Genomic DNA, 22866 nt, shown 5'->3' on the forward strand with positions numbered 1-22866 from the left:
TGGCTTAATTGGTTGAATGTTGTCCTGTGCACCAAAAGGTTGCTGGTTCAATTCTCGGTTAGGGCACATGCCCAGTTTTTGGGTTCGGTCCCTAGGCAGGGTGTATATGGAAGGCAACTGATTGAGGTTTCTCTCTCACATCAATCTTTCTCTCTTTCTCTCCCTCTTCCTTACTCTCTCTCTAAAAAAAATCAGTAAAAACATTTTTTTAAATCAAGTTTTGTCAAGGTTATCAGGAAAAGCAAAAGTTCAAGATACACACTTAGAAAAATTTGATTAAAAAATTCTGTATTACTGATTTCTGATAACCAACCTATCAGTAAGTTAGCTTTACCGAAATCCTTTCAGCCTAGTCTCTCTTCTCCTTGCTCTCAGTAATAATAATTACGATAACCATCACTGATTGAGTGCTTTCATGTGCCAGGTCCTGCTCTGTTTTCCCTTATAATCCCCTCAACAACCTTAAATTATTCCATTTTTACAGTTGAGGAAACTATGGCATAGATTAATTCACTTGCATGAATTGCTGACGGTTCAACCTCAAGAGTCCCAGTTGTTAACTTGACACAATATTGCTCATGGGTCATACTAGAATAGCTAATATTCATTGAGTGCTTAATATGTGCTAGGCTCTGTGTTGAGCATCTTATATGTATTAGCACACTTACTATTTGCAGCAGTCAAATAGCACCATTATTATAACCACTTTACAGAACAGGGGTTTGCGCCTTAGAAAGAATAAGTAACTTACACAGGGGCAGGCAGTAAATGGCAAGGCAAGAATTTTGCAACCTGAGTTCCTGTCCTAAAGAAGCATTTCAGGAGGTCATGTGACTCCATCACAATTGTGGAACCACTCAGAGCCATGGTCATGGTCACAGGTACCTGATTATTCTTAAGAATTATATTATTGCCCTAACCGGTTTGGCTCAGTGCATAGAGCATCAGCCTGTGGACTGAAAGGTCCCAGGTTCGATTCTAGTCAAGGGCATGTACCTTGGTTGTGGGCACATCCCCAGTAGGGGGTGTGCAGGAGGCAGCAGATCGATGTTTCTCTTTCATCGATGTTTCTAACTCTCTATTCCTCTCCCTTCCTCTCTGTAAAAAGTCAATAAAATATACTTTTTTTAAAAAAGAATTATATTATTTGTAGAAGTAAATTAACATTGGAATTGCTTAAAAGATTTCCTGGAGAGCCTCTTACAATGACACCTTCAGGATAAACAAACCTGAGCCCAACCTGCCTTTCCAACTCTATACCCCACTGGGTAAGTCTCCAAGAAATACTACTTAATATTCTGTAACCATTGGCCTCCATTGTGAAATGCAAAACTAAAATCCAAGCATATTTATAGAGACTATGGTATGAAGACATAAGGATTGATTACTTCATTTAATGTAAAATAGCAATTCAATATTAGACATGGAGTAGAAATATGAAATATAAAAATCATCATCAATTCACTAGTTATTGATTTCTTTTAGCTATGTTCAAGAAAGTATCTGACAGCCTGTCTTTTAGAATATTTTATATGGATGCATGCAGAGATATTGATTGGCCATTGACTTTTGTGGCTAGGGAGAAAGAGAGGGAAGAAAGGAAAACAGAAATAATATGAATAAAAAAAACTAAGAAAGCTGGCTTTATTTCTTGGTGTTCTATTTTTAACCTGGCCTCTTTTAGGCATATTGTAGCTACTGTCCTGTAACATTTGAGGAGTGAAATCTTTCCATTGTTTTCAGAGAAACTCTTCATTTTGAACAATGAGTCTTGACAGAGTTGTTAAGACCAAAGGAGAAATAATCTTTGGAGAGAGTCTAGTGGCAACCCAAAAATGTTTAAAATGTTCAAGATGAGGCAAACATTTGAAAAGGATGGAAAACCAACAGTTTCTTTGAAATTCAGCAGTATCAATTTCACTTAATTCCAGATTCTTAAAAAGGGTGGTGGCAAATTGGGAATTTATCTGAAGTTCCTACCACTGAACCAAAATGTTTATGTGTTCAGTTTATAGAATAGAGGCTCGATGCCACAGAGTACTCTTAACATTATCCCTAGCTTTGAGGAATTTGTTAAAACAACTTTTACTGGAGAATTTGAACTTGAGAGAATTTTATATTCCCTCTAAGGAGTACAGTGATGATCTCAGATTACAGATAAATATGTAGCCCTAACAAATTCCTTAATTTGAAGATGATGAGAATCCTCTGTCATTTTGCTAAAAAGTGCCTCTATTGTCCATGGAATTTGCACAATACTAATATTATTAAACAATTTTTAAAAAAATCTAGGCCAAGATCTATTTTGGTGTATTTCATCATGGTGCCCAATGCTTTATTTTTCACTAAGTTAACAAACTGTCTCAGCATGCACATTTAGGTAACAAAACCCAAGATTATCACTTTCCCCTGAAAAGTTATAACTGAAATTTATGGACAATAGAAGAATGAGGCAACAGTTATGTATAAATTTTATAAATCATAAAATTACGGTCGCTTTTTAATATATCTGTATCATTTTATCTTAATAAACTTTGCTCATGTGACTTTCACATTAGGCATAATGGGATAGAGCCTTGGGTGGTATCAGAATTTCCAGCATATTATTTGTTGGAACAATAATTCTAGGATCTGTGCGATGTCTCTTTCAACTAGCATGTCTTCTAGGACAAGACAGTAAGTCATAGGTTTTTCTTTTGAGACTAAAGCTGGCCATTGATTGCTAAAAGGAGGGAGACCAAAAAAGAATTACATTTGTATCTATTTTGCACTGGGAAAAAAAATGAATTAATTACCATTCCGTTTCCAAAGTAAACAGAGGAAATAAAATAGGGCAAGGTTTTATGGGAACCCCACCACCACTCCAGTGCTCTGTGAAACTCCCCTGGTTTCCCTGGAGAACAGCAGGGTTTAAGCTGTTCCCGCCTCTTGCCCTGCTTGAAGCAATGATTTCAATTACCACTTGATAATGCAGAGAGATCAGTGCACAGATGATAAGGCCTCCTGGAGAATGACTTTGGTTTAGCTACTTTAGCAACTCTCCTCTTTGGAGTTTATTTAAATTACAGAATGGCACCATCCAGGCTGGTCAGGCTCTGCTCCCTAGCAGGAGCTCCAGGAAAAGTATGACTCCAGTCCCCTCTGTGTGTCTAGCTGATGTGGTGGGAGGGAGGAAACCTGGCAGAGCTGGGGCAGGAAAGCTAAACAGTAGTTTCATGCCCCTTGCTTCGTTGAGTTTAAGCCTCTATACTGGATACCCCGTTATATGGGATGTGATCCAAGCTACATAGGAGAGTGAATTTGAGGGTATGGCCTGTCACTCCATCACATATTTCCTGTCCCCCCCTCCACCATCTGCCATCTGCCCCTTTGGTTACTGGGTGAACAGGCAAGTAAGGACTACAAAGTAAACCACTCCTTTTCAATGAATAATAACTGTTTCTAACATTTTATAGTTATAGTCCTTTGCAAAATTATTTTGCATTCATTATATCATCTGATCTTTGAAACCATCCGTGAAGTTTTATTTTTCACACTTGATGAATGATGACACCCATTATTTGATCATCACAACACTGTGAACATCCAAATCACTGTGAAATGAGTTTGATTCTGCCCATTGAATAGACAGTAAAGGCGATATTTAGGAAGATGCCAGAACTGGCCAAAACACCTCAGCTAGACAGTGGCAGAACCAAGTTAGGAGCGCAAGACACCTGAGTCCCAGTTTGACATTTCAACAAAGGAAACAACAGATTCAAGTCATGATTCATTCCCTTTTCCATGACCATCAAGCACAGAACCTAGAACAAATTCCCAGACAAATCCATGCCCAAAGTCTCTCACCAATCATCTAAAAATGGTGTGAAATATGGTTAGAAATAATATGAAGAGCAGCCCTTCTTATCCTATTTGGAATGTTAATTGGACAGGGGAGTCGATTTGGGTCACTATGGAAACTGACTAGAATACATGCAAGGCTTTTCGCTGACTGCCCCTTTGTTTCCCTAACTCCAAACCACCAAGCGACTCACCAAATCAGTTTGTGAAGAGAATAAGAAGCTTTAAATGGTCCAGGAATTTAAACCAAGTGACGCAAAGCAACCCATGGCAAGCCTATCTTTCCTTGCAAGTGGTGACAAATCAATGCCAACCAGGGTGCTGGGTAATGCCCACCGTGGAGAGAGCAGTTGATGCAAGAGCAGCAGGCATAACCTACAATTATAGCCCTTGCCTTTCCTTTTAAAATAAATTCTGTGAAGGAAATGCTGCTTCTGACATGGTCATAAGATTCTATACTTTGGGGAAAAGAAACCAGCCAAGGAAGCCAGGCCTGAGGTAACAGCCCTCAGAAGTGCTTAGCATGTCAAAGCATATCCATGGCCCTGGGCCCTGGAGGGGGCAGGGAGCATTCTGAGGGAGCCTGAGGGGAGGGCTGGATTGAGCTGCAGTAGAGCTGACAGACACAGCAATGGCACTTAGCTTTGATGTCCATGTTTTTTTTACTGTCTCCTGGCATGCGACACCCTGATTTCTATCTGACAGGACCAGCAAAATTTGAAACTCCTTATTGAAAACCCTGAATAGTCTCACAGCCTTTTCTTACCCAAAGAGACTGCCTTTTAAAAAACTAGGATTTATCCTGAAACTTTTTCTTTATTTTTAAGTACTAGCTTTATTAAGATACTAGAGGCCCGGTACACGAAATTCAGTAGGGTCCCTAGGCCTGGCCGGAGATTAGGGCCAATCGGGGCCTTACGGCTGCCAGCCAGGGCCTTCCTTCCCCTGGCTGTTGGCTGCTGGCCGCTGGCCGGGGCCTTCCTTCATTCCTCGTCACCCCCTGTGTTCCACGCCACCCACTGGTGGTCAGCACACATCATAGCAAGCGATCGAACTCCCGGTCAGTCGAACTTCTGAGGGGACAATTTGCATTGTAGCCTTTTATTATGCTGTAACGACCAGTCACTATGACATGCACTGACCACCAGGGGGAATCCGTTAAACACAGGAGCTGCCCCCAGCCTGCAGGCCCCAGACCAGCCAAGGTGGGTGCCAGTGGGGGCCCCCGATCACCCTGCTGGTCACCCTGCAAAGGGAGGCGACCACAGCAGCAGTGAGGGGTGGGGCCGGCCGGCAAGCAGGCCAACACCACCCTCCAATCGTCCCACCGGTCTCCCCACAGATCAGCCCTGATCACCAGCCAGGCCTAGGGACCCTACCCATGCATAAATTTCATGCATCGGATAATTAACATACCATAGAATTCACCCGAAAATATGCAACCCAGTGGGTTTTAGTGTATTCTCAGAATTGTGCAACCATCACTACAATCAACTTTAGAATATTTTTAACACCCCAAAATGAAATCCCATTTCCCATTAGCAGTCAACCCTATTAATTCCCCAACCCTCAGCCCTAGGCAACCATTGAGCTACTTTCTGTCTCTATGGATTTGCCTATTCTGGACTTTTCATATAAATGGAATCAGACAATATGTGAAATTTTGTGTCTGGCTTCTTTAACTTAGCATTCTGTTTTCAAAGTTCATCCATGTTATAGTGTCAGGAGGAAAAATAATTTTCCCTCTACCCTTCAGAGTTCTTGGCTGAGCCAATGTGATAAAAATTGAATTAACAAGACCAAAACAAATTAACATGTATACTTCATGTGCATATGGGAGATACTTGGAAAAAAAATGTGTCATTCTCTGAAATGACTTAAATATCTTAACAGAAAAGAGGTATGGGGTATGTGGCCTCTTAAGGAAGAGTAAATGGTTTGGGGGAAAGATGAATAGGCCCCTAGAACCGTGGTCGGCAAACTGCGGCTCGCAAGCCACATGCGGCTCTTTGGCCCCTTGAGTGTGGCTCTTCCTAAGCCTTAGGAGTACCCTAATTAAGTTAATAACAATGTACCTACCTATATAGTTTAAGTTTAAAAAATTTGGCTCTCAAAAGAAATTTCAATCATCGTACTGTTGATATTTGGCCCTGTTGACTAATGAGTTTGCCGACCACTGCCCTAGAAGAATAGATGAGACATATGACAGTTTGTGACAAAGTTTGCCTGGATCTGTTATGGACTTCTAGTCTCCTCTTCTGTGATAAGAGTTAATCTTCCCTGGCTGATGGAACTCCTGAGAGGGGATTTTATAACAATGGAGTTCCTTTTGGAGGTTCTGTCTTTAGGCAGATAAGGGGAAGTTCAGAGAAAGCCTCTTCTTGCATCTGCTGTTTTTCAAGTGCCTATAGCTCAAAATAAATATACTGAGATGGCATAGCCTGGGTTAGCATATTATACTGTCCTTCAGTAGCATCTACCAGAATCTCATTCCTCTTTATTGCTGAATAATATTCTATCTTATGAATATATTACATTTTGTTTATCTGTTCATCAGTTGATGGACATTTAGGTTGTTTCCCCCTTTTGGCTGTTATGAATAATGCTGCTATGAACATTCATGTACTAGAGTTTGTGTGAACATATGTTTTTAAATCTCTTGGGTATATACCTGGAAGTGGAATTGCTGGGTTATATGGTAACTCTATTTTTCAACTTTTGAGAAACTGCTAGACTTTCCCAAAGCTATTGTACCATTTTACATTCCCACCAGCAATTCTTCCACATTCTCTACATCACTTGCTACTATCTGCCTTTTTGACTCTGGCTATCCTAGTGGGTGCGGATTGATATCTCATTGTGGATTTGACTTGCATTTCCCTGATGACTAATGATGTTAAGCATCTTTCCATGTCCTTGTTGGCCATTTGTTTATCTTCCTTGGAAAAGCATCTGTTCAGATTCTTTGCCACTGTTTTAGTTGATGTATTTGTCTTTTTGAGTCATAGGAGTTTACCTTGAAGCTTTTAACATCAGGTGTACTGGGGATTAAGTTTCAAACTTGCCTTACCTGATGACATCAGTCTGTGGTCAGAGAAGTTACCAGATCTTCTTCCTTTGTATGCGGTCAGCCCTGAGTCACTTCTCTCTTGAGTCTGAGTGCGGTGGGAAAAGTTTCCACTTCCCTGGACATGGCCTTTCACTGACATGGCTCGGAGGCTCTCTGAGAGGGGGAAGGTATGCGGCATTGCTGTCTTCTGTGGCCATTGAGAATGTGAAGTCTGTTGCCTGAACGCTAAAGGTAGTTTTCTCACCTGTTGTCTGTGGAGACCAGTATTTCCTAAGAGGAGAAACAAAAACTTTAAGTACTCTATATAATCCAGAGAAGAACATCGGTGAGGGACAAACTGTTTCTCCCATGTTTCAGCCTAGATTGCTAATTTAGTTTTGACATCCTCACACTCTACCTATTCTTTATTTAATACATTCTTTTAAACATCAGGCCGTATATCCTGGCTCTCCATTAGCCAGTCTCCTGGCTGCATACTACAATCACCTGGAAAACTTTTAAAAACTATATTCATGTTGGGGCCCCACAACCAAAAAGTTTGATTTCACTGATCTGGCATTTACAGATTTCAAAGTGCCACTCGTGATTCTAATATGCAGACGGTTCCAAAACCTAAGCCCAGCTATTACCAGCCTCTTAATTCATTATCTCACTTAAGAACCCACTGCCCTCTCCAGGGCAGCACTTCTCAAACTTTAAAAGGCACAGGCATGATCCCGGGATCTTGTTAAAATGCAGAACTGATTTGGTGGCTGTGGGGTGGGCCCTGAGAGTCTGGAATTCTAACAAGCCACCTGCTCAAAGCCTCAGAGTTGGTGAGCCTAACAGGACCTTTATCTCTTCAAGGATTTAACTCTTTAAGACAGCCATCATGGGATCTAGTATGTGCTATCCTCCGTTTAAAAATAGAATTGAAAATTAATCGTGGTCCATTCAGGCAGTCTTCGTTAACATAAAGGTAGAACGATAAACCTCCATATTAATGTAAAATAATGATCCAGTTCCTTTCAAGTGGCCATAAAAACACTGCACAGCTGAATGAGTAAGTGACCTTGTGGGTCACATAATTGAAAGATATTGCTCTCTGGAGCCAGCCACAGGAGTCTCACTTTGTAATCTTGGAAATCACTGAATTTCTGAGTCACTGTTTCCTCCATCAATTTTAAGTAGTAGAAGGTATTTCTAGGGGTGTTAGAAAGACGGATGAAGTCAGAAATGCAAAGTGCCCATCAGTCCATGGACCTCTGAGTATGCCTAAAGAGAGGCTGAATCTTAAAAATAAAGTAAAATTTAAAAGAGCCATTGCAGTATCTAAATATGTGAATTTTCACTAACATGTTTTGCATGAGGGTTTAGAAAGATTCTCTTCTGCTTAATCCTCCAACTCGTCTTTTTCTCACTTCTGCCAACATTAAGGTCAATCTTGGGGAAAAGAAACCACTGAAGGACAAATTGAAGCTGAAACTGGAAAAAAAAATAAAAGATTGCTGCAACTTTAGCTTAATGAGAGACCGCAACATATTTTGAAAAGATTTTTCTTTGTTAGTTAACACAAATAAAACCACCTTTTTCCCTCTCACCACCTGCCTGAGTCACCACTCGATGGAAGAACTCATAGATAGAATGTTTTAAGGTGCTTATGTCTTTTGAGACCCATCAGGTAAAAGAGAGGCTGAGAAGTAGAGTGTAGATGTTGGGTTACTATATCAAAAGAAAGCCACTGCAAAAAAAAAATGACCTGTATGTTTCCACTAAATAACTTGATCTTTCTTAACCAAATTCTTTTCTACCCCAGAAATGGAACCAAAAAATATTTCCGTAAAAATTCTGGCCACCATGAGAAAGTACGTAATGTATTGTAACTGACTTGCTAGCTTCCAGAAAACATAATTTTTATACTGCACACTGTTCACCTTCAGATATATATTTTTTTAAAAAAAAAAATCAAGTCAGAAGTTTTTCTTCCCTTTATCATAGTAATTAGGAAAAAAATATTCTATGTGTTCCTTACCAGTGTGGTAAGAGTGCAAGAGTTGTCTTTGGTTGAAGCGCTGTCTTCCTCACTGCTCTAGTCTTGTTTAGATTAACCGTTCAGTTTAAAAAAAAAATAGCAAACGCTATCTGACTGCTTCCCATTGGTTCACAGAACAAAAGAATAGACAAGGTGAATCTGTGTTCTCAGGGAGGGTTCCTGAGACAGTGCAAAATCCCTGTTGCAATGGGATTGGTGTGGCAATGCAGCACTTTAAGGTCCCTGCAGACCTGGCGGGTGCTTAGATTTGTTCCTCTACTGCAGCACTGTGAGGAACAAATGGGTGGAACAGAAGCGTGCTTCTGCTCTTTACCAAGACGGTGTAATGGAGTCTTCACTAAATCAGCCCCGTCTCAGCTAACTTCCCCTGTGACGGAAGAAGGGGTGGCAGTTTCTTTTGTACGTTAGGCTTGGAAAGTGAGCAAAAGACATCCCTGTAAAATATATGTGACTTTATTTTACCTTTGCTATCCTTGCTGAGGGAAGAAATAGTTCTGTTCTGAAGCCAAAGGTGGACATTACCTATCCCTTTTGATGTTTGCCTGTCTCGATCCAGAGGACTAATTCATAAGGACTGGCTTCATCCTGCCTCTTTAAATTGATTGGCATGTCCTTTAATAATCACTTCAATTAATCGCTTTACTGTGCAAGTAGAAAAAAAATCAATATAAAATGTAATGGTTCCTCCTGCCAGGGGCCCTATTGATTGTGTAACTAATGATTTTGAAATGATATGCCATTATGCAAATCCCATCTGTTTTAGGGACCTTTGCCAGGCAGCCACAGAGGAACTGTGTTCTTTTGCTTCATCTTTGATTTTCCAGTGTCACAGTTATCAAATACTGAAATAATTTTTAAGGATTATGACCCTAGTGAATAGTGATGCTGTAATGATAAATTTTAAGTGCTTATTTTATTATACAAATTGTGTGGGCCCCTATATCTCTCACACTCATCAGCTCCTCAGTTTATCCCAAACTAAATAATGTCCATGCCATTAAGGCTGTGTGTCTGTATAAATGCATTGTTTTAAAAACTTTAGTCAGAAATGTTTTGGCCAGTGTTACTGAAAATAAATAAACACACAATATATTTTCAAAGACAAATGTTTAGGAGCTCTGAGTAAGGTGTAATACATGAAAATTAACATTAATTTTCAGAGTCATCAAGGCTTATGGGAAGTTAAGTTTGCATAATATTAGCATTTGCCCCACCTGCCTGTCAGTTACTCACAACCAGAAGACCACAAGGCCAGAAGCACTAAAGCAGCGGTTCTCAACCTGTGGGTCACTACCCCTTTGGCGGTCGAACGACCCTTTCACAGGGGTCGCCTAAGACCATCCTGCATATCAGATATTTACATTATGATTCATAACAGTAGCAACATTACAGTGATGAAGTAGCAACGAAAATAATTTTATGGTTGGGTCACAACATGAGGAACTGTATTTAAAGGGCCAGAAGGTTGAGAACCACTGCAAAGGATGGGTTACAGGAAGAATTCTTAACGAAATGCCTTGGTATGTCAGTGGGTTGGAAAGTAGGGTAAATGGTGTAATGTGTGAAAGTTGAAACTCAACTTTGGGAGGGATGAGAATAGCTGTAACATCCTAATTCCTCACCCCTCACTTTTCAAGACAGCGGTGGAAAGGCTTCAGCTCCATCTTTGGAAAGACAAAGCATGAGCAACTTCCCTTGTGATCTTGGTGGGGAATCTGACTAACCTGAGTAAGAGTTTAATTCTAGGGCATTGGGTGGGGTAAAATAAAGGACTTTATCTTTTCTTTTGTGGTGCTTTTATACATTTATTATTTCCATAAAATCTGATATTGAAAATATTATGTTTGGGAAATACAGTAAAGCACCAAGAAGACAAAAATATAAGCCATAAGCCTAACACTCAGAGAGAAGCTCTGTTAAAATGTTGATGTGATTGATTGATTTGTTCTAAAGGAGTGATTTCCATAGCACAGCCCAGATGGTTCTACAGTTAAGGCATTGACTAAATAAATATATTTTTCTATTCTTACTATTGTGGTCTGTGTTCTTCTGCTTTTCCTTTTCATGATGAGGACAAACTTGCTAGTACTGAGTGCTCTGTTTTGCCTGAAATAACTCTGTGGCCCTGGCCAGGGGAGCTGCGCCTTGGGTAACCCTCTCCAATCTTTCAGAACTATCCCATGCGCATTCTCCAAGGAAAAATGAAAAGTTCAGAAGTTTCTCAGTTGCTGTTTGACTGGAAGTGCAGCTCGTTAACCTGCTTTCCTCTTCTTTATGTGCCTTCTCTTCTCTCTCCTCTTGCCCTTGTTCGTCAATTTCTATTCTTCTCTGTTTCAGCAAAACAATATCAGTCAAGGTAATTGATGATGAGGAGTATGAGAAAAACAAGACCTTCTTCCTTGAGATTGGAGAGCCCCGCCTGGTGGAGATGAGTGAGAAGAAAGGTGGGGGAGCTGCTCCAGGGCTGAGCCCAACAGCTTCTGCTGGCCGGTGCCACCCTGGATGCCTGCACTCTTCAGACCATGATTACAACACACATATCCCTCCCCCTATGTAACAGGGCATAGATCTCGGGCCTGCCTGGAGCTCCATTGGCCAGTTTTGGCCACTCTGCCTGTTATAAGTTTGAGCTATTAATTTTCAATGCAGTCAATCAAGCTTCCATTTCTGGGAGAGTTGAAGCAGTCGCTTGCTATGCCAAAATGAAGCCAACTTTCTGATTTCTCTTCCTAATTCAGGGTACCTCCTGACTGCCAATTGGAGCAGGAAGAATTTGTGTACGTGACAAATTAGCAAAGAAAACAACGGGGGCCAGCTGAGAGCACCCAAGATGCCCTTTTACATACTTCAGGAGGTCCATGTGTTGCCATTTCTCCCTCCATAACATCACCGTTAACATTCGGCTTGGTGAACACCTAGCATGAGCCTGTGACTCCAACCATTTGTTTTGCCTTTGTCTTGTGTTCCCACAGGAAGATCATTACCATTAGAGTATTTGACCGTGAGGAATATGAGAAAGAGTGCAAATTCTCCCTTGTGCTTGAGGAACCAATATGGATAAGAAGAGGAATGAAAGGTGTGAGAGTATACAAAGACGTACCAGCGAGAAATTGTACTCTTCTCTCTCCGTGTCTCCCTACTCTCACACTTAACTTTCTCCTCTTCCTCGGCTTCCAAGTACTACACTTCATTTCCTTTGGAGCTTTAGCAGTTTCATTTCCCTTCCCTAACAAGTGCACCAAGCTCTGCCCCCATTTTCTTCAGGAAATGCCAACTAACCTTGACCGAAACCAGATTTAATCAATGCTGGAAGAGATTTCTGGCACTCAGAAATGATTATATAAATTATAAAAGCATGATTCATGTGTTTAGTTTTTCCCTGTTCAGGGGTCATTCTCAAATGTGGTTCCAACTATTAAATCTCCCCTAAAATGTTAGTGATAAAGATACTTAATACCTGTTAGCAGTGGTAAATGTGTCTAATGGCAAGGAATGGGAAATTTCAAAAGACTTAAATAACTAGGTTTCTTCAGAGGACCAGGTTTCAAAAAAATATTTAATAAAATATCTTAAAGAGTAATGGCATCAATATTCTAGTGCTCTTTGGGCATGCTATTTTTATATGATCAAATATGACATTTAAAAGGGACCATATGTATGAAACCATAATCATATAAATTTTCTTTAAGTAGGAAGGAAATGGTCCTTCAGTAAGAATTTAGCCCTTGCTTAAGGCCTACCCAGTCTTATGCTCCAAAACCTTTCTTTCTTTATAGAATTGACAAATTTTAACATGTACAGTAAAGAGAAAAGAGTAAGCAGCCATATCCTCAGAATAATTTTTTTGGTTAATTTGTACTTATACATGTAGAAAATATTTGAATAAAGAAATCAATTAATTAATTTCTTTGTTCTCTTCAACCTTATATCTAGTTTATGTGGCCTATATTTGATAAGAAAGGGCAAGAATTTTATATCAGCTTTAAAGAAATGTTTTTCTGAATTATTGAGGACTTCCTATAATTATCCTCTAATAGTGACTATTTAAAAAGGAGTCCTATTCATTTAATTATATGTATAAATTTAGCATACTGCATATTAATTGCATAGAAACAATTGGTTAGATGGACCACTTTGAAGAAATTTACACTTTTACATGTAAAAAAATGAAATATATAGGAATTGAACTAATCCCACATTTGTAAGAACTTGGTGTCCTCAGAGTCCTTCAGAAAAAAAAAAAAGTTTATCTTCCTGACTTAATCACATTCAAAATGGTAACAGAAGCCTTTGGAATAAGGGGGGGTGGGGAACCACTGGGGAGCCATTTTAATTCAGCCTATTTAATATGTTCCATGGACAGCAGGCGGAAGGAAAAGACACTTTAGAAAATTGTGCTGATTTCTTACAAAGATGGGATCAAAAAATGCCTCATTAACATACAGGAAGAAGCACTTACTTCTCAATGAATTCCTCCCTAAAGGGAGCGCATCTTAGATAAAGTTCTTTCCATTGTCATTTCAATAAAATATGCCCTCATGTAAAAGCAAATTAAAATTCCTTAATAGCACTATCTAGTTTTTCACCCGCCAAGTAGATTCTTATTACTATAAATAAAATTACTGGCTTGTTTTAGAAAGTATCTTCTAATGCTACTACCATTAGAAGGAAAACTGGGCCTGAAAACTAATTGTAACATCCCCATCGACTACTCCGGAAGTCATTTATTTGATACTTTCATCCAGATAGCTTTCAACAAAATGAAGTGCTTCAGTATAGTCTGGGTTTAAAACACATAACCTGAAAGACAAATTGTGTATGCTCCCCCTACACACACACACACACACACACACACACACACACACACACACACAATGCCATGCGGTTTTTCCATGGAATTAGGTGTCCACAGAAGCATTCTGGCTTGTCCAATTACAATGTGCAGAAATCATAGGTAAGGACAGAAAAATAAGCACTAATTCCTGGGATTTGAGTTTTAAGGACTTAAAAAACTAAGCATTCGTTGATGGCCAAAATATCATGCAAATAGAACCTACAGAGAGAGAACTTTATTTTGAGCCAAAGTGTCCTTTCAAAAAGGGTGGCCAAAATGAAATTTCCTAAGATGTTTTATCTGTTTTCATTGAATGAAAGGTATAATGCCTGAGATCCTGCATGATTTAAGACTTTCATATGTTGAATTAACTAACTCCCAGGCAATATTTCAGGAAAAGACTCACTCAAATAAAGTTTAGGATTAAATTCATAAAATGTTCCTACTATAGTTGGTCAACTAGATATATACAATTTGTATAAGCATAGATAGTAGAAATGTTTGACTAAATGTCAAGCAATAATATATAGAATGAAATATATATACATGTATATTAGTCAATCACACACATTTGCAGAAATTCGTGTTGGGATTATGTAGAAATATTCCCAATGCCACATTTCTTTGGGATGCACTAATTTTTTATCAGTGGCTCCCTACCACTGTCATCAGATCTGCCTGGATTTCTTTCTGCTGATATTCCTCTTGCTTTCATTATTCATCTGGTCTCTTATTCTGTGTTTGTCTTTGTCTGTTTCCTTCACAGCCCTGTTATTGAATGAGCTTGGTAAGCATTTCATTTCTTGCATTTCCTTTCCATTTTTCGAGGTTAATTTCCATTTCTGTCGGGTGATACAATAGCTTTCCGACTTTTATTTCTATTGATTTACTAGTAAGATTGTTATTTAGGCCCATTGGCCTCATTTTTGTTAAGGTCAGATTTATATTCCAGTTTTAATTTAACCTTTTGAAAAATCAGTGATTTCTTATGCATGCACAGAATTAAATGTGTGCACTAAATCCTATAATCTTAAAAGAATGATTAGTGATTAAGTCATGAACAAATGTTTTCATATTTTTTCTTAATTGTAAATATAATTTGGCCAGTTTTTATCCCATGGATGGGTCATCAAACAGTCTGATATCACCGATATTTGTTATTTAGAGTGTGACTTAAATAAATTGTAACATTTATTTATTTTTTTCTTTTTTAGGTGGCTTCACAATAACAGGTATGAATTTTTAAAGTCTAATGACATCAAATTTTACTTTTTACTGTCTGTTTTCACCATATATTGTATACATTTTTTAAAAATCATTTGTCATTTTTTTACTTTCTTTTAATGAAGGAAAATGCCTGTATGGTAAGATAATTTTTTAATGTTCCTCATTTTCTTCAAATATCCTTAAAAACCAAACCAAAGCCTCATCTTATATAACCTGTATATTAACACTTAGCTGTCGCACATGGTGTGTTCTTGCTGATTTTAGACATTCAAGGTTTTACACACTAACAACATGTGTGTTGTATTCATTTACACGCAAATTTAAAATACCCTATAATTGTTCACATTTTGACACTGGTCAGTTTACAAATGTTCACATAGCCCTGGTGATGTGCAGTGTCCCCAGCTAGATATTCCAAAATGTACCAGAGTAACTAAGACAAGAAAACATAGGGGTTGACATCTAAGACTTCTCCATGGCCCAAGCTCAGGATACTAATAGTAGCTAATACTCTGTCGGGAGAAGACCCATCCCATCATCCCACCACACCAATATGGACAAACCCTTCTTTGGGGACTTAAGTTTTAGCATTATTAACACTTGTAAATTAATGAGTAATATTTCTACCACTTAAAGTGCATTACAAAATGCTCTACAAAAACTGAAAATGCCAGTCAAAACGTATAAAACCCTTAAATTCAGACTGGTACCCAGCCTGTGTGGACCGCGTTGGTTAGCACAACTCTAAAGCTATTTTCTTGTATATGGAAGGAAGTTATTTCCTTACAGCATCATCTCTTTTGATCCTTAATATCTCCTCATCCTTTCAACATCGTCTACGCAGATTTAGAGGGAGATAAATATCAAACGTCTAATATACTGTGTAGGTGTTAGTATTCTAATTCTTTTTCCTGAAATCAGATAGCTAAAAAAAAATTTTTTAAGAATATATTGCCAAATATTGTAATGTTGAAAATGCTGTCGTGAGAGTCAGGGTTAACTTCAACCACTGTGAGTATAAACTCATGATTCAGTAGCTCCACATGATTCTGTCCAAAGTGGCACTTTCTGAATATGAGCAATTTCACATGGACTCTTACTCTCCTCTGCCTCTCTCCAGACAAAATATTTAATGACAAAATGACTCATGGACTCTCAGAGACATAGAAATTGAAAAGGATAAAAATGTTAAACAGGACAAGTCCTGGTAGAGGGTTTGTTAAATCTGACTCATCTGAAGTTCTCCCAGGTGAAGTCTCCCAGTTCTGCACGGCCATACATGCTGTTTTCAAATCCACGTTCAGGAATTTCCATTTCTTTTAAAATTTTTATCTTCTTTTCCTCGTCCACCATTTTAACTCCTTGAAGTGTTCTTGGAAATATTCTGTTTCTGTCACCCAATATGTTAATTATCCTGGTGAGATGTGAGGAAGGTAGAATTTGGGCAAGTTGAGCTTCATGGCTTCTTTGAAGTAATTTTTTTAAGTCAACCATTGTAGAAATAATATAGTACCGAGCAGCACCTTCAGCCCTATGTGGTCTGATAATGAGACCTGAACTAAAAATCTCTGGCTGTAGAACGAATGCCTTATTAAAATGCATTGAGGTGTTTGGATATCTATTTCCTTTAACATTGAATGTGTCAGGATTTGGCTTTGAGGGTCTTCCTTCCATATCACTTGAAACATCTTCTCTTTTAGTATGTAGGTAATTGGATCCCAGTTTCTTTTCTCAGAAACTATTCCTATAAAGCTCTGGAGTGTCTGTGCAGTTATGTCCAACATTTGCTGCCTTGGACACATCTCGCATCCAAGAGAGCAGAATCACTTCTTCTGAAGGTTTCTCCCATTTCATGTACTTCATCAAGTTCTTTCTTGTTTCTGAAACTTTCATCTGACATAGCAGTTTTGTGTTGACACCACCACTTCCCAAGACTTGAAATTGATGCTGTTAGAACAAGAGAGAATTCCAGAACTTTGTGGGAATTTCTACATTGGCCTCTCCCTTTACATGACCCTTCTTCTCCAGAACTAGGCTGGAATGCCTTGGATCCAATCTATAGATGCTCCTGGGGAACTTTCTGAGACTTTGGTCTCCACAGTCTAAAGCAGCTTTAAGTCCCAAGGAGTTTTTCTTTGAAGTGTGTTTGAGGCTTTGAAGGCAAGGCTTTGAGATACAGGGGTAGTAGAGAGGAATTAATCTAGCCTTTGGATTTTTAAAAAGATTTTTTTATTGATTTTTAGAAAGAGAGAGAGAAATATCTATGTAAGAGCTAAACATCGTTTGCCTCCTGCACACCCCCAATTGGGGATTAAGCCTGCAACCTGGGCATGTGCCCTGACTGGGAATCACACCAGCAAACTTTTGGTGCATGGGACAACACCCAATCAACTGAGCCACACTGGCCAGGGCTAGCCTTTGGATTTTGCCTGTGGCATTTATGTGTCTTACGCAGCTGAGTGTGAAAATCTAAATTTGAAGCAGGATATATGGAAATTTAAAGAACTGTTTGGTGCACAGCCCAGCACCTATATTTCAGAGATCTCATTAGTTAGTGGTGGCCATTAAGCTCTGGAGGTGCTTTTGGAATTTGTAAATCTTTACCTGTTGCTCCCAGAGCTTGCCTCATTGAAAGGCTCCTGTTTGGACCTATGCGCTCATTCCCCCTTGACCCTCAGACACCTTACATGATAAAACCCTATTCATTATAGCTCATTAGAGTTTATAAAGTAATTCTTGTTTATTATATCATTTAATCCTCAACCTTATGGAGGAAGATGTTATTGTTCTCACTTATAGGAGAGGTAATGAGGATACAAAGAGATTGATCGATCTACCGCACATCACCCATTCAGGACTCAGGGCCTGGCCCTCTGACTTAAGTCCAAGGCCATGTGATGAGTGTTCCGATCCCAGCAGTTTTATTTCCTTTCTCCTAACCACTTCATTCCTTCCTGCATCGTCATCCCTTTTCAATTCAAGGCCCAGCTGTTTCATAAATGCCATCAGCATGAATGCTAGTCATATGAAAAACCAGGGGGACCCCAAAAGAGGGTCCACATAATTTGAATATATTTTTAATAAAATTGAGTATTCTGGCTCAGTTTGGAGAGGAGAGAGTCATGTCTGATTCCTCAGGCAGCGGCGGAGTTCCTTAATTAATTCAAAGTATATAACAGTCAATATACCTCTTTTAAAAGCTAGTCTTCCAATCACATTATGCTCATCATGTAATAGACTAAGTTAGGCACATGGAAGGAAGCCAAACTATGAAAATTCTGACAGTTAAAAGCTTTAATCACTCCAGCACATAGGTTAGAATAACAAACCCCCTTCAAGTTCAGTTTTATCTTAAAATTGAAAAAAACAAGTCCCATAGAAGATAAGTGCCTTGGTCAAGTTTAGACAGCAAGCATATAACAGAGTTGAAACCAAGTCCTCAATCTCATGATTCCTAGGTCAGGTCTGGGTAGCTCTTACTAGAAGCCAATAGCAGGTAGATGTGGTGGTCAATTGAACCGGGAGTTTGATGAAAACCCTAGGCCTAGGTAATCCAAACAGTTGCTATGACCATGGTGTACCCTGCAATGACAACATTCTCCCATTCACAATCCCCAGGAAATATATAACATGTTCCCAGATGTTATGTTATTTGACCCTCAAACAAACTTGTGATGTGGACATCGCAGGTAACTGTTGTCCTTGTTCCACATGTGAAAAAACTGGGGAAATGGCCTACTCTGGGCTATGTTGTTGGCACCAATAGGAAAACCAGGATACCTTTCATCGCACCAAGTGCTTTCCATTGTTTCATGATGCCTCTGGAAGCAGAAACTTAGAGGGTGTGAATACTCCATTTCAGAAACCTGCAGGAATCTGGCTGCGCCCCCTACTATGGCATGTGTGGTTCATTCACATGATCTGGTTTGGCTTGTAGAACACTTGCGCTATTCAGCTCTCACTTCTGCAACCTACATAGGAGCAACCTATGAGCACTCAGTCCTCTAACATTGCTTGTGATGTGTGCATCTCAGTGTAATGTTTAGCTTACTAATTCTACAGAGCTCTACTAGCAAACCTGTGCAATGCATCCTGCTGACTTTCTGCCTGTCCTTTTGCTAGGCCAACCTGTCTTCAGGAAAGTTCATGCTAGAGAACATCCGATTCCCTCTACTGTAATCACCATTACAGGTACTCGTTTCATCATGATCCTAGAAAACCAATGTGATGAATTTGAAGTGAACTGTCTTCAAATGTTCTTCAGGTCTTTAGACAGTAACGTGACCCAGTTTAGCCCCTGTCCCCTCTAAAACATTGCTAAATAATGCAGTGGCTCTCTGTAGCTGGGGGTGATGGAAGATCAGCAGCAACAACACACAACCCCATCGGCACAGGACTGGAGGTGTGCATGGTAGAGGGATTAGCATGAACCATCAGAGGGGATTGATCCTGATGGTCTCTCCTTCTCAAGATTCAATATATCCCATATTGCTTGCAAAGCTTGCTTCTCAAGCATGGGTCTTTCATTCCAAGTATACTGAAGTCTCTTTGAAGGCAAGCTGTATTTCTTCCCAGAGCCTGCCTTTCCTGCCTTCAGCCAACATGATGTGAGCCATATGTGCACAGATGATAGTCCATCTGTGGGGTTTCTCCAGAGGGGAACATTGGCAGGGTGACTGGAGGATCCCACGACTATCCCACATCTCCCTAGGTTCAGGGCCCAGAAACCATCTCCTTGACCTGCATCTCCTGATGAGGACACAAATATTCACTCTTTGGTATCACCACAGCCCCTCACTGGCTATGGCAGTAGAAACTACATGTCTATCTGCCCCAGTAACGCCTTCTTCATCCCCACCTCCCACACCCCTACTCAATGATCATGATACCCAGCCCTGACCGCAGAGTTGTTCCAGAATATTCCTCCTGGAAACAAAAGTACAAGTCTCCTCGGGCTTTTAACAGAGAGGCCAGTGCTGACCACTGTCAAGAGGTCTCTGCTCTCAGACTTTCAGCATAGACCTGAGTCAAAGACTAAAATGGCCTGGAGCCAATTGTCCCACCATTGGCTTTATATCCCTTTCCAAGTTCGAGGTTGTTTGTTAAGATTAAAAATGGCAAATACATTAAGAAGAATCAACAGTAGCTCCTCAGGCACAGATCTGTGGGTTGTATTGTTTTCTAATAGGGATCCCTCTCAACCCTTCACTGCTCACAGTGACGCTGCGTCAAAATGCAGCCTGAGCCTGAAAGCATCAGCAGCAGCTTGTGCATCCCTCTGCTCTGTCCAGATCCCAGGTACCTACTAGCTTCTGTTATTTACTCTCTACAGAATCAATTACTCAGGAGAAGGGAGCTTCCCCTGCTGGTGATTTTATCACAGGATTGTTTTATGTCCTATCAATACTGATTTCAACAGTGGCTATTAATTATACATTTGATCTTTAAGTTGTGTTGGTTGGTTAAGATCATGATGTTATATGATGTTATGTGATTTATTATCAGCTTGTCAATAAATATGATGAGTTTGAAAAGTACACATGCATATATATATTAATTATATATATATATATATATATATATATATATATATATATATATATATAATTAATTTCCTCACTCTGCATAAGTAAGAAAATGAAACTGATTTGACCACAGTAAAATGGATTGCATTTGATCCAACACTCAAAGTGAAAAGGAAACAAACATAATAGATAATTTTAAAATGCTGTTAAACTATTTCTCTTGTCAATAAAATTTATTTAAAAGAGGACACTTTTTTTAAAAAATAGACTCAGCTATCTTCTTTGCCAGTGTCAAAAATTTGGACCATAAATGCTAATTTATCAGTATCATTATAGAGCCATAATAGGATTTACCCAGATGCCCTTTCTCAGTTACATATAAGTGGAGTGAGATCTTACACGTTCATGACATTGAGTCAATGAAATTAGGCCTGACCCTTCCATGACACTGAGCCTTTGTGCTTTGACTTCTCTCTGCCTGGAATGCCCCTCCTTATCCTACCACCACCTTCACCTGGCAAGCTTTTATATCTGCTTCAAGGCCAATTTCAAATACCTCCCCTGTCCTGAAGCCTTCAGGCAGAGTGAGCTGCTTCTCCACCTGGTCCCTCAGCCCTGACCTTGCACTACTAGAAGTTGCCCCACCCACATGCCTTGCTTCCCACTAGACCACAGGTTCCTGGGAAATGGGGGAGGAGGCTTCAGTCTGCTCACATATTGTAGGAGCCCAATAACATTTGTTAAACGAACAAATCATCTTTATATACAAAGAACAAATAAGAGGCCTATCTAACAGTGAGTTGGAGAGTCTCACAGCAAATATTTATTGAGTACCTACTACATTTTATACATTGTAATGGCGGTTGTGATCACAGTTCGAAGAGCAAGGAGACATTCTATCTCGCTAAGTTTACATGCTGGGTATTTATATATAAAGATAACCAAAAAATTTAAATATTAGCAAGATTTGTGCTCAGTATACACAACAAATATAATGGAATTAGTATAAAGTTGGAATGGTCATTCCTAAATAGGTCAATCGGGATATTTCATGCAAGAAGAGGCGGACTTTGGAAAGATTAAGTCAGGTTTAGCTGGGTGGAAATGGGGAAGCTTTTCCAGATGGGTAGACAATAGCTTAAAAGTGTGGCATTAAATTCAAGTCAGGTTTGGAGCAAGAGTAGGAAGTAACAGAAACAAGCTTCCTTGCTTTCCTATAGGTTGGTATGAATCTATTCAGAGAGTGTTTCCTAAATTTTGTTTATTCTCTTACCTCCTTTATAATATTTGCCTTTATAACATACCAACTATACTTTCATTTACTTAATGTAATATTCTGAAATTGCCTCATGTTTGTGCTTCACTAGATTTGTTTTTAAAACAAAATTGTCACTAACACAAATGGAAAGCTAGTATCATTTTTCATTAGTAGAAAATAAGGTAAGTTAAGAATGGAAAAAAGTTATTAAATTCTAACTAAATACATTCAAATGCTCTTTGCCTGAGGACTGTTTTCTCTTTCTTAAATGGTAGAAACCCAAATGTCAGAAACTAGTTACAGACCAACAGCACCAAACTAAGCATTTCTTCTTGATCAGACGGACTGAAAGATGATTAAAAAGGGAATAACCTTTTCACTCACTCTGTGATTCAATTTCATTTCCTACCATGTCCATTTATTCAATACCACACTCCAAATCATTTCGTTTTGTGAAAGGCAGCATCAAACAATGCCTTCAAATCACTCTTCTTTTGTAATTTCTCTGTTACTTGAATCCCATTAAAATCACCTTGAATCCCATTAAAAGCAACTTACCATTTATGAGTGAACTGCAGAAAAGGGAGAGGAATGATAAACACTATTCCCCATTAGCTTTGCAATTCAAATAAAAATCCAAGTTCTAGTAGTTCTTCTGAAAAAAAATAATTCTAACTTGATGTAAGTCTTCAAGGCATGCATGTTCAGCCAAGGTTTTGAACAAAGATATTAATATAACCTGCTGTTATGAAAACTACCAACAACATTATCCTGTGTTCAAGGATCAGATGCAGTAAAAATCAAAACATGATTGATGTGTACACTGAGTAAATTGGACATCACATACTTCAGCCCACCCCCTCGACTACACACACATAATTTCAAGGACAAATCTTAGGGATGACAATCAGAACCCTTTGTCTTCCCTTGGGTCATAACTTCCCAAGCCTGCTTTTAAAAAGATGACCACTATTACAGTTAAAATTAATCCCCCTGCACCTCTCCTTTGCATCTGCTAACATTCAGCAGCAGTTTCTGCCCATCCCAAATCACTTCTTTTTAGTCTTTATCCCATATCTT

At 39.2% G+C, this 22866-nt stretch overlaps 1 protein-coding gene across 1 annotated transcript in view; it reads left to right on the forward strand.

Moving 5' to 3' along the window:
• Window positions 1-22866, forward strand: part of SLC8A1 (solute carrier family 8 member A1) — a 291574-nt gene that overhangs the window by 212848 nt on the left and 55860 nt on the right. The window contains 2 exon segments of the mRNA XM_023747435.1: window positions 11915-12018; window positions 14991-15008. Of these exon segments, the coding sequence (XP_023603203.1) occupies window positions 11915-12018; window positions 14991-15008 (122 nt within the window).

The sequence above is a fragment of the Myotis lucifugus genome, unplaced genomic scaffold (genome assembly GCF_000147115.1).
Source record: "Myotis lucifugus unplaced genomic scaffold, Myoluc2.0 scaffold_6, whole genome shotgun sequence".
NCBI classification, from domain to species: Eukaryota; Metazoa; Chordata; class Mammalia; order Chiroptera; family Vespertilionidae; genus Myotis; species Myotis lucifugus.